At 40.7% G+C, this 12,500-nt stretch overlaps 1 protein-coding gene across 1 annotated transcript in view; it reads left to right on the top strand.

Moving 5' to 3' along the window:
- LOC101848322 (serine/threonine-protein kinase ULK4) overlaps positions 1 to 12,500 on the top strand; it is a gene marked incomplete in the record, with an annotated part of 51,000 nt that overhangs the window by 7,988 nt on the left and 30,512 nt on the right. Inside the window, 10 exon segments of the mRNA XM_035972556.1 lie at positions 2,837 to 2,915; positions 3,267 to 3,502; positions 4,669 to 4,744; positions 6,096 to 6,297; positions 6,738 to 6,798; positions 8,089 to 8,252; positions 9,227 to 9,288; positions 10,666 to 10,744; positions 11,255 to 11,362; positions 11,506 to 11,589. Of these exon segments, the coding sequence (XP_035828449.1) occupies positions 2,837 to 2,915; positions 3,267 to 3,502; positions 4,669 to 4,744; positions 6,096 to 6,297; positions 6,738 to 6,798; positions 8,089 to 8,252; positions 9,227 to 9,288; positions 10,666 to 10,744; positions 11,255 to 11,362; positions 11,506 to 11,589 (1,151 nt within the window).

Here is a 12,500-nt window from a genome sequence, read left to right as displayed (position 1 = left end):
GTTCGAATCCGGGTAGCAATGGAAACATTTTCTGTTCTAAAATTGTCTCCTTTCACCTCCTTTCCTGCTCTCTAGCAATGTTCTGTCGTCTGCTTCCGTCTCCCCTTTCTGCCCCCACCCCCTCACCTCCTATGCCCCCTCCTCTGGGCTTCTGACTCTTTCTACTGCTACTCCTTGGCTCCTTCTTACTGCTGTCTTTCAGCCACACCCCTGATCTTTTGGTAGGAAAGATCTACAACTAGCCTTCTCGGACAAGGGCGAAAAATCTCAGAGATCCTGTGTGCACGTTAAGGATCCCTTAGTGGTCTAAAATCGATAAGAGTAGGCTGCAACCGCCACCCGGGCAATTAAAAAAATTCCTACCAACTGGAAACGTTTAATGTGTCCAGCACGCTCATTTGACCTATGCAGCTGCAGCACCGAAAAACGCTGACCAAAAAAACCAAAAAACCCAACAACAACAAAAAAACTAGCATAGGTCAGATTCTTGCACCACAACTCGGTGGCCTAGTGGTTAGGCTCTCGGACTCGCAACCGTAAGGTCGTGGGTTCGAATCCCGTCGGGGGCCCGACGTTGTGTCCTTGGGAAAGTCACTTTACACTTATTTTCCTCACTTCACCCAGGTGGGAATGGGTACCCGGCTATAGACAGCGAAAGATCTTGTCAGTTTGTTAGTGTTTGAGCGCTTAATCGGCTGCTCGCACTGTATGCTTCCCGGGAAGCTGAGAATGTTTCGGAGTGTTCTATGGTCTGCTGGGGTAATAATATAGTGTAAAGCGCATAGAGCCTGCTGTTGAGCGGGGATATGCGCTATACAAATGCTATCTATTATTATTATTATTATTATTTAACTATTTCTGCTGCTCGTTTTGATGTGGTCCTGCATCTTATTACCCGATCATTTGTGAGTCCCACTCAAGATGTGTGTCGTTCTTTGTTTTAAAATCTGATTATTTCACCCTGTCTGTACGTCGTGTTTTACTATCGTATCCATACGACGTGAGGAACTCTGTGCCACCACTTAACCCTATCCGTACGACGTGTTTTACTATCGTATCCATATGACATGGGGAACTCTGTGCCACCACTTTCCAAAGAGGAAATTTACTCGTTATTTCGATCCGTAAGCTTTGCACAGCAGTCTGTCAAAATGATTTTTTGAGAAATACTGAAAGTTTCAAAGAGATCTTCGTACTTGAAGTATTGTAAAATGTGAAGAATACAACCCCGGGGGTACAAAATGACCCCAGGACGTACAGATAGGGTTAACTCTTTCTCCCCGGCAAACTGCTCCCAGGTGCTCACAACCAGAACCCCTGTGCTTGCGAGTCGCTGACAGCGGCTCGGGCTCCCTCCTTTGCGACGACTTTGACATCAAATTACTTTTTGGCAATTGCCACAAACAGGTCTCTCTTATCAGGATTTCATTCGATAGATGGGGGACTATCAAAATAGGTTAATTTGTTTTGATGTAATGACCCATTTAGTGATGTTTTTGTCATTTTAAAATTTAATACCAATAGGGCCCCGGCGTATTGGGTTTACCCCCCACGGAGATAAAGAGTTAATGCTGCTTGACTTTCTTGAATGAACTTCTGGGATTAGATAAGTATATATAATATTATTATCTTATATCATGGGTGACAATAAAAAAAACATAAAATCTGTCGGCGTCAATGGTATTCACAATGTCTACGGAAAAAGACACACATGAGTTCACGGATAGCTAAATTCTCTTAAAATTATTTTTTATTAAACTACCTGATTTGAAGATGAAGAGGGATAAAGATGATACCTCTGCAAGGTCGACCACAACAAAGATCTATTTTGGGGCCTGGGAACAGATTACAGAATATTGTAGCATCAATGGCCTGATGATGATGATGATGATGATTATTATTATTATTATTATTATTATTATCCAAACTTTATTTCCCCCCCGGGGGCGGTGCTACTGACCGAAGTGTCTTTAGCCCATTCCCAAAGAGGGGGGGGAGGGGGGACATTCACATCTCGAGTTTTTATGCACAGTAGCATTGTAATTGTAAATGGGCTGATTCATCCATGTCACGCTCATAACTGTGCCTGAACTGCAACAGGGAACTTCTGCTTTTTCTTTCCTCATCCTTACTATCGTCATTTTCCTCTACTTCTTTTTTGTATGTTTGTCACTCTCTTGTGACCCACTATTTCCGGGATGCCTTGATAGTCGAAGCAGACTTTGTGCTGTTGAAGCTAGAGAGGTGAGCAGAGTAAGTCTGATTCCCTGTAAGGACTTCTCTGTTGACATCCGCCCCTTGACCCCCATATGACCTAATGCAGTTGTGAGCGCCGTAAAACCTCTACTAAAACTATACTAAAACTTTATTTGGTTTGATTCCCAGAATATCACATTGACAGTTTGACTACCGTTCTATGAATGTGAAAAATACTGTGACGTCACTGTGTCACAATAGAATACAAGCTGATTGCTAGAGAACGTTGGGAGTACGCCATTGGCTGATATTTATAGTAACAGTCATCTTGTTTGACCTATTCTTTAACATATATAATATAATGCGCCTTATCATAACACTGCTAAAATGATAAAATAAAAGCTTTCTTTTTTTTACTCCACTTTTTTTTTCCAGATCAGACAATGAGACAGTAGGTCTGGAACTTCTTTTGTCTTTTGTCAGAATGAAGGACACTATTTTATGACACAAACAAGATGGCTGTTACTATAAATGTCGGGCAATGGCGTACTCCTAATGTTCTCTAACTGTCCGCTTGTCAATAAAATGCTGAGAATGTGATTGGAATGTTGAGTAACACAGTGGTGTTTTGTCCTTACAGGTTCTAGGCTGTCTGCCAAGCCGTCTCCAGAGTTCATGAGTCTTTTACAAGGTCTTCTCAACAAAGACCCCCAACACAGGTACAACTGGAAACCACGAAATGGGGAATTTGCAAGTAGTTGATGCATTTTCTACCCCTACCATATTAACACTTTGCCTTCACGAGACGTAGATAGTGTGATGTAGCAACATAAACATTGCTTCAATGATCTACTTTTTGACATGTGCGTTTGTTGAATTGAAATTTCTTTTTTGAATGGTTTGTGTGGCCTTTGAGGTCGAAAATCAGTTTGTATACAACAATTGGAGTAAATTTTTTAGAAAAATGTCGAGTAGATGTAGCATGAGTGCTGCCTCTTACGCCATGATGAGGGTGATAAATGAGCTAGATTATTATTGACAGTATTATTGACAGTATTCTAACTCCTCAGAATGGGCTGGCCTGACCTAGTGAGCCACAGTTTCTGGAAAGGTGAGCTGAACCATCTGGCCAAAGATTTCTCCTCCACCCTGCCCGAGGTGCACGCCAGCAGCACCACCATCACCGCGTCCTCCGTGTTCGACCACGGCGGGGGGTCAGCACTGGGCAAGGTCAAGGGCGTGGACCTGCGGCGCAGCATGGAGCGACCTGTTGCACAGCTGGACACCGTAGATGGGAGCCGGCCAGGTGAGATGGAAGTACAAGGTCTCGGGACACCAGGTCAGGACATTGGGGAAAAATTGGGAATTCTGTGATGGGTCGAGGAAAAAGTCGGGAATTTAGTGATGGGTCGGGAAAGCGGGAAAAAGTTGGGAATTTTGTGATGTGTTGGGAAATCGGGAAAAAGTCTGGAATTTTGTGATGGGTCGTGAAATCGGGGAAAAAGTCGGGAATTTTGTGATTGATCAGGAAGTCGAGAAAAAGTCGGGAAAAGCGAAATGCCAGTGTAATATTAGTAGTATAGCTATCTAGACTGTATGGTTGATGATTCATGAAGAGGAAACGTAATTGAATCAAGTGATGGCAAGGAATACAGAGGTGAGGTATCATTGTGAGTGAAATAAGCTTCTGTTATAGTCATCTATTGTTTGAAGACTGTACTACAAAATGTACATGTGCTTTCATTAACAAAAAATTTTGACTTTTTTGTCATAGATATGTTGGTATGGGCTTTTTTGGGGATCATTCTTGATGCGCGGTGGCCTTATTTTGCTCGTGAACTGGGGTCTTGAAAAAAATATTGGGGTCTTGGAAAAAATTTCAAGGATTTGATGGGGACCCTGAAGATAGCTTGTTCTGGTTTTATGTTTTGGGTTTTTTCCTGTTAAAACAGAAGAAATCACACATTTGATTGGCTTTTATGACATGCTCAGATATGTTTGGAAAAATCTCGTTTAAAAATGTATACAAAATGCTCAACAAAAAAAGAAGAAAATAAATGCCAACAAGACTTTACGAAAGATGTAAATGGTATTTTCATAAATCTTGCATATTTAGTCCATTTTAATTTTCCTATGATTCCACAATTTTCCAGCGAGACAAGGGTCTTTAATTCAGCAGGGTTGTTGTTGAGTTTGCTGCAGGACAAGTGGTCTGTTGTAGAGAGCTGCAGTTTACCTCTTCTTGTCATGCCTGTCTGTTGACTGTGGGTGGTTGGCGGGTGCTCTGGTGTGGTTTGCTCCTTCTTTCCTATCAAACATCTATCGTCCTTATCTTCCCTTCTTCTTTTTTATGTTTGTTACTCTCTTGTAACACCTCTAATCTTCTGGTGCTCATATGACCTTATGCAGTTGTGAGCGCTGTAAAATTTACCAAAACTATAACTGACAGTTTCCCTGTGTTTTTCTCACCAGGCACAGGGATGGGCGACTACCTCCGGCCGAAGACGGCGCCAGGGATGGAGAGTGGAGGAAGTTTGTTCACTCTGAGGTACCTTCTGTTTTCCTTCTCTCCTCCTCCTCCTCCTCCTCCTCCCCTCCTTTCCCAGTGTTATTCGGTCGGTGTGGATGGTCGATATCAAACAGGATAGACACAGATAACTACCTTAACCCTTCCAGTCCCAGCCATTTTTGTGCACTCTCTAACCCAAGTCCCAGCCAATACAGCAGTATTTCAGAAAAAAGAGACATGCATTCTAAAATTGATGTAGTATCTTTGTAATGAGGTTTAGATAATAACACATAATAATGTTTAAAGATAAATTAACAAATATTATGAAAATTAAAGTTTAATTAAGGCGCTCATATGACCTTATGCAGTTGCGAGCGCCGTAAAACCTCTACTAAAATTAAGAAAAAAGTTTAATTAGGTTTGCTAATTTAGAAAAATGTGAAATTAATTTAGTACCCCCGAAACTGAGAAATGCTCTTGGGGCGGTGGGAGGTACAAGCGCTGCTGAAAATATACGTACGCGCATGAGGCTGGAAGGGTTAATATGAGCACACGACACAGAACATCAAGGTGCCATGTTGGTCAGCCGCCACACACCAAGTGCCATGACTCTTTTATTGAAGAGCTCTCATCAAGCATGAACAGTTGCTTCACTTTGCTTTTACTAATCATAGCCAAAACATTAGGGTGCAAGACATAATACTATTACAGACTACAGACTGTTTATCTCACAATGACGCTGATTGTTACGCACAAGACTTGTTTCTTTTCTCCTACAAAGTTTTCATCTCTTTTATGGTGGCAACAGATTAGTTAAGAAATAGTAATAATATTTGTGAAAACCGGTAATTCTAGTGGGCATGCCGTTTTGAACTTTCAGACTGTGGGAGAGCTTTTGATGTGATCCACCAGCTCATGAGACCTTACAGTTCCTTTCCTAATCCTTGCTATCGTCATTTTTCCTCTACTTCTTTTGTATGTTTGTCAGTCTCTTGTGAACTGCTGTTGTGGATTTTATGGAAAAATGTTGATTAAAGGCACAAGAAATGTAAATTAGCTGTTTCCAAGGACTCTTGAGCTATGGAAGTCGCCAAACTTTGGCGGCAATTGTCTCGCTAGTTTTACCTCTGAAACCAAGCGACCCCCACCTCCTCCAATGGCAAATATCTCGACTTCTATTTATAACAGAGTATTTTTTTCACCAAAAGCAAGACAAATGAATAACTTTTAAAATGATATCAATAACTCAACTTGTCCAAAAATTGACGATCACCTAATTCCATCATGTTGTGAACAAATATCGATGTGCATATGTATGACATCAGCCAATGTAATAAAAAAAATTTGGGTCTTTGCGTTAAGTCAATTTATATGTGTCGTGTCTGGTCAGCGCTCGCCCGCACACGGCCGTTCCCCCGGATGAGAGACTGACCTCCCCTCACATGGCCACACAAGCGCCTCTCACGACGCGGGAAGCCATCGGTTACACGACTGATGGTGAGGCCAGTCTACAGGACACCGGCACGGAGACTAAGCGACTCATCTTCCACGACAGCGACTTCGTGGTCACTCAGATCGTGGATAATCCTAAGGTATTCACGCGTCTCCACTTTGTTTTCTGACAATATCATAGACTCCACACTTGCTTTACTTGTATACCATTTTTGTATCATTAAACTTTTACTAAAACAAAAACAGCTCCCCCCCCACCCCCGTTCCCCACCAGAATAAAAAATAGATAATTTTTTTAAGCAATTACAAATGACATTTGCTGCCTTAGTTTAAAGTCAGTGGTCTTTTGGAAATAATAGATCACTATCCTAAACTACAATTGAGAAACAGTAGTTTTCAATAACTTATTGATATTGGGGAACCTGAACAAGTGGGTGACAGGGAAAGATCAGGGAAATGTAGCTTTTTTAAGAGCATCCGAGCAAAGGAATGAATGGAGAACCATGATCGCCAATGTCTGTCACAGATCTGGCACTAGATGATGATAATAACTTATTGATATTGACGTTTTATTTTTCAGATCCAGAAAGTTGCTGTGTGTAAATACGACTCCAAGACTCTGCCGGTTCCCCCATTTACCTGTGAGTATTCTGTCGTGAAATCTGCATGTCGCGACCTCAGTCCTTTCTTGTCCTTTCTCCATTTTTAACAACAGTGAAAACAGTTCATGACAAAGAGTGAGCTTAAGAAGAAGTCACATTATCACTGTTGAAAAAATGGAGATACGACAAGAAAACCCTGAGGTTGCGATATGTAAAAATGACCTTTATCATTTGTACAACTCGTGTATCTGTTTTCACAGACTCAAAGGTCTTCTTTTTTTTTTTGAAGAGACGTTGTTATGGACAAATGTCCTGGTTAACTTTGTTATATCGGACTGGCCATAGAAATGTTGTGCTTGTAACTTTAAAAGAAAACCTTTTTTCTTTGTTTTGTCAGCTGGTGCAGATTTTACTTTGACATCTGTGACTGTGACCTTTAACCTCACAGCTAGTGACCTCATTTTTTTCTCTTCTTTCTATGTGAGGCAGCGTGATGAAATCAGGCGCTGGTCGAAATAATAAAAGTGAAAAAACTGGCATTTTTCAGCAAGTTTTGGAATCTTTATAGAATTTTTTTTATTTGCTCAACACCTTTCATGTCAATTAAAAAACACATTTCTATGTGGATTTTTATTGAAAAACGTTGATTAAAGGCATAAAAGATGCACATTTTCAGTTTCCATGGGCTCTGAAGCTAGGTAAATAACTAAATTTTGGTGGCCATTTTCTCACTAATTTTACCTTTGAAACCAGGTGACCCCCACCTCCTCCAATCGGAAATATCTCAACTTCTATCCAAGATAAATATGGACATTTTTTTCCTCAAAAGCAAGGCAAATGAACAAGCTTTAAGACAATACCAATAACTCAACTTGTCCCAAAATTGACGAGCACCTGATTCCACCTCGTCATGACACATATGTTAACACAGCTGGGAAAAGGTTGACACAACTTTTCCAAAAAACATGCTGTGCCAAGCTTTACTTCCTTGTATGACCTTTTCGTGTTGCTAGTGTCATTAAACTTTTATTTAAAAAAAAAAAAAAAAATATATATATATAAAAAAAAACCAAGCCCAAAACACTTGCTTTTTGTGCAAAAATTACTCAAGTTTTTTTTTACAATAATTTTTTAACCTAAGGGTGCTCTGGGGTGGTTTGCTCCTTCTTTCCTATCAAACATCTATCATCCTGATCTCTCCTCCTTCTTTTTTGTGTTTGTTACTCTCTTGTAATATCTCTAATCTTCGACACTTGTATGACCTTATTGTGTTACAAGTGCCGTAAAACTCTTTCTAAAACTAAAAAACGAAAACTTGCTCTACTCCAGTGGACAAGCTGTCTGGTCTGTCGGAGAAGGAGATCCTGAAGCATGCCAAAGCCATCACAGACAACATCAGCCAGGTGGAGAAGGGACCCCCATCACAGAAACGTATACAGCTGCTGCACTACGTCTCCTGTGTAGCTTCTTGTAGACTGCTGTCTACCGCTCTGGTGAGGACCTTGTTGTTGTTGTTGTTGTTGTTGTTGTTGTTGTTGTTGTTGTTGTTGTTGTTGTTGTTGTTGTTCTTCTTCTTCTTCTTCTTCTTCTTCTTCTTCTTCTTCTTCTTCTTCTTCTTCTTCTTCTTCTTCTCCTTCTCCTCCTCCTCCTCCTCCTCCTCCTCCTCCTCCTCCTCCTCCTCCTCCTCCTCCTCCTCCTCCTCTTTGTTCACCTCTAAACGGACATTCCCGTCCCTCGTGTGACAGTTGCCTGTCCACCACCGGTCCTGCAGGCCCCAGCAGAACTGTGTGTCTGGCTGCCTAAGGCTCAGTCAATGTTTCCTTCTACGTGCCTCGAGCTCTGGGGCTGGCTTGTGGCAGATGGTCTCCTGTTTGGCTGTAGGAAATCCTGAATGTTGTAGATATTTCACAACCTGATCAACACAATTTTAATTGTTTTTTGGGCAGGTTGCTCAGACCCTACCTGAATTTTGCTGAAAAACGTTGATTAAAGGCACAAAATATATTGTCATTTTTCAGCTTTCAAGGACTCTTTAGCTATTGGAGTTACCAAACATTGGAAGCCATTTTCTCTCTAATTTCACTGCTAAAACCAAGCGACCTTACTTCCTTCAATCGCAAATATCTTGAATTCTATTCATGATAACTGATATTTATTTCATTGGCAGCAAGGCAAATAAATCAGCTTTAAGATGATACCAATAACTCTACATTCCCCAAAATTGACGAGCGCCTGATTCCACCGCGTTGTGACACAAGTGAATCCAACTTTTGCTCAGATGTGCTTGTTTACACTCTTTTGATAAGATAGGATGTTAAAAACTTTTTCTATTTCTCTTGCCCTTCAACTTTAAATATCATTTTCAGTGTGACCTAAATGTAATTGGGTATTCCACTTGTCACATGCTTGGTTTCTGTCTACGATGTTTTCTTTTAGTAACTTTGCTGCCTGTGATTTTGTTTTCCAGACCCAGAACGGAATCATCGGAGCCATGACGAAGCTCATAAGAGAATCCTCTCATCTGGATATGTGAGCACTTCATTTTTTTGGGAAGAACTTTTTTCTCAGTGGGTGGTTGGCGGGTACTCTGGTGTGGTTTGCTCCTTCTTTCCTATAAAAACTATCATCCTTATCCCTCCTCCTTCTTTTTTATGTTTGTTACTCTCTTGCAACACCTCAAATCTTCGGCACTTATATGACTTTATTGTGTTGCAAGTGCCGTAAAACTCTTACTAAAACTAAAAATCGTTTTTCTGTGTCCTTTACCTATTTGTGATAGGGAGTTTTTAATGATTAAGTATAACAGAAGTTCTGCTTCAAGTGTTTTGAAGTGTCATTCTTCTTTGAAGAAAATGTTCAATTTAGTCGTCTAAATGTTTTGAGTAAGTTAGGCATGTTGCAGTGAAAGCTGCCTGTTGTGCGTGTGATGTATAGAAATACGAGATCAGGAAAGTGTTTGATTTTTTTTTTTACATTCTATGATAGTCCTACCAAATAAAAGCACATCTTTAGGAACAGCCACCTGTGCACAGTCCCAGTTGTAAGTCTCCGTTCCTTTAAGGCCACATTTAGACGTGTAGTTCATTCAAGGACAAACTGACAGTTTAACCGACAGATGCTAGATCTGGGTCATGGTTAAACTGACAGTTTGTTGATGAGAGAAGTTCCATTTAGACATACAGTTTTTTTTATCGTTAAAGTGTCAGTCCTTGACAAACACACAGAACACACCCAAAAAAATTAACTTGGTAATCGTTGATCACGAAAATCTTATCAGTTTTTTTATGTGACCAATATTAAGGAAAATTTTAGAATGCATTTTCAACTCCGCCTGGGGCAACATCAAAGAAGCAGCTCCCTTCGTTGTCATGCCTTCAGTTCGCCGGCTGGAAAATATCTGGCGTCGCCAGATATCTGGTGGTTGGACTGAGAACCCTTCGATGTCGAGAGGATTGCTCGTTTCCACGCTCAGTTTTACGGGGAAGTTGACAGGATGCCCGCCATTCTCTCGATATCCTACAGTTTGTCGATCAATGAACTGCATGTGTAAATGGGGCCTAACTTTATATCTCTGAGGGGGGGGGGGGTGAACCCACTTTGCCTGGGCCCGTTTTTGGTACTAAATTAAAAATGACAGAAACGTCACTAAATTGGTCATTAAATCAAAACCTATTTAGATAATTCTTCATCTAATGAATGAAATCCCGATAAAAGAGACCTGTTTTTGGCAATATCCAGAAAAGTAGTTTAATGTCGAAGTCTTGGTAAAGGAATGCGCCCGGGCTGCTGTCAGCTTTCTGGAGAGAAAGAGTTCAAATAATTTTTAGGAAGCTAGTGGAAATGTGAACTTTATATACATGTTAATTTTAATTTCCTGGGCCTCATTTTCTCCATCAATGTCCCCAGACGGGTGAAATTTTCCAGAGCTCTTGCCTTGGTGGCACATTTCACAGAAAAAATCGACACCAGCGTGAATCTGTCGGAGGTAAGTAGTCAGGGCTGATGGTGTAACGAGGAAATTGTTGTCATTATAGCAGTTAAATGGTCGGCGATGCTAAAGTTTTTTGTTTTTTAAAGTGAGAATGAAGTTATACGATAGTGTTTCAATGATATTGTGCATACCTTTTGTTTAAATAGAAGCGTTTTTTTTGTAGTGAGCAAATGGTATTGTGAAAATATATGTCATGTATGAATGTGGTCTTGTACACAGCCAGATTGTTATATACATACCCATGAACATTTCTCCATAAAAACCGTATAGGTTTATTGCTGCTATCAACACTATTAGGTTATTTAACGTCCATCTCCGATAAGGCCGAACCAAGTGGGAAATTCGTGTAAAGTGTCTTTCCCAAGGACACAACAACCCCGAACCCACAATCTAATGATTACGATTCCAGTAGCCTAGCCACTAGGTCACCGATACCACTAAAAATTTCTCCTTGGGGATCTGCCACCAAATTGTGATTTCTCGTTCCTTTGCTGTTTCTGTCAGTCAATGTCGACCCTGTCTGAGATGTTGCGAGAAAACATGAAGAACACACGACTGAAGCAAGGTCTGCTGCCAGCTCTGGGGGAGGTCATAGCACTTGTGGCAGCTCAGGTATGTGTCTACGCCAGTCATTTATTTATTCATTTATTTATTTATTTATTCATTCATTTATTTATTTATTGATTTTTGAATTAATTAATTAATTAATTTGTAAATTTATTTATTTATAAGCTTCCCTTTGGTTTCCCCTGCAGGAACAACGACTTCAAGAGTCCGTGGAGGCGTGGGCCGTGCCCTCTATCGCCTACACCACCATCATCCGCGGGATCAGGGAAGGGGTGAGTTGTCTAAATGTTACTGTTCTCTCTTTGTCTTTTCTGTCTTTTGCACTCCTAGAATATATTAAAAAATTGCTGTTTGTCAATTTACGAGCGTTGTAGCGCACTCAGGGTTGTTGTTTGCTTAGCACTTTGCGGTCACTTGCCGCATTAATGCGACGGTGAAAGTTATCCGTTCCATTGTGCACCAGGTCAGAGATATCCGTTTCAGGTACTCTCCTGGCTGGGTGACCAGATGGGGTATTTTGTACTACTGGCTGGGTGACTTCAAAGTGTTTTCTAGAGTGTAGACTTCTCTGCCTTTTAGGCAGACACCCACAGTGGGTTTAGAAAAAAATAGATCTTCTTTTGAGCAAGTCAGCATATTGGAGCAAAATTTTTGTAATTTCTTTCAAAATATGAGAATGTCTTAGTGTCAGCTCTTTTCTTTATCCTGCTAATTGTGCAGCTGATCCTATTTTCAGAGTTGTAAGGTCAGTTTAGATTTTACATTTCTAGGCTTCAATTTGTGAGATGAACTTACAGCTGATTTTTCTAACCACCATTTTCATCCTTCATTTCGGCGTTTCTGATTCCCTGGATCTTTTTTTTCTTGACTTTGATGTCCTTTCACTTTTATTTCAGGCCTTAGGAGCGGAGGTTGTTTGCTGTCGTTCTCCCAAAAATGTTGGGATTTTTCCCCCTCTTTAACAGCCTGTGTTTGGTTGCATTTCGCCGTCATCATTCATTGTTGTAGGATGGCAACATTTTGAAGAATTGAAAGTCTGTCGCATAGTTTGATGGTAACATCAGTTGGTTCTAGTCTCATTCAGCGTCTCAAAATGTGACGCAGCTTGGTGAAATCAGGCGCTCGTCAAAATAATGATATTGAAGAAACTGGCATTTTCCCGTTGGTTTGACAATTTTTACCT

This window comes from Aplysia californica, unplaced genomic scaffold, assembly GCF_000002075.1.
Source record: "Aplysia californica isolate F4 #8 unplaced genomic scaffold, AplCal3.0 scaffold00740, whole genome shotgun sequence".
Taxonomy (NCBI): Eukaryota; Metazoa; Mollusca; class Gastropoda; order Aplysiida; family Aplysiidae; genus Aplysia; species Aplysia californica.
The sequence above is the reverse complement of the archived record's forward strand: the minus strand, read 5'-3'. Positions and strand labels throughout refer to the sequence as shown.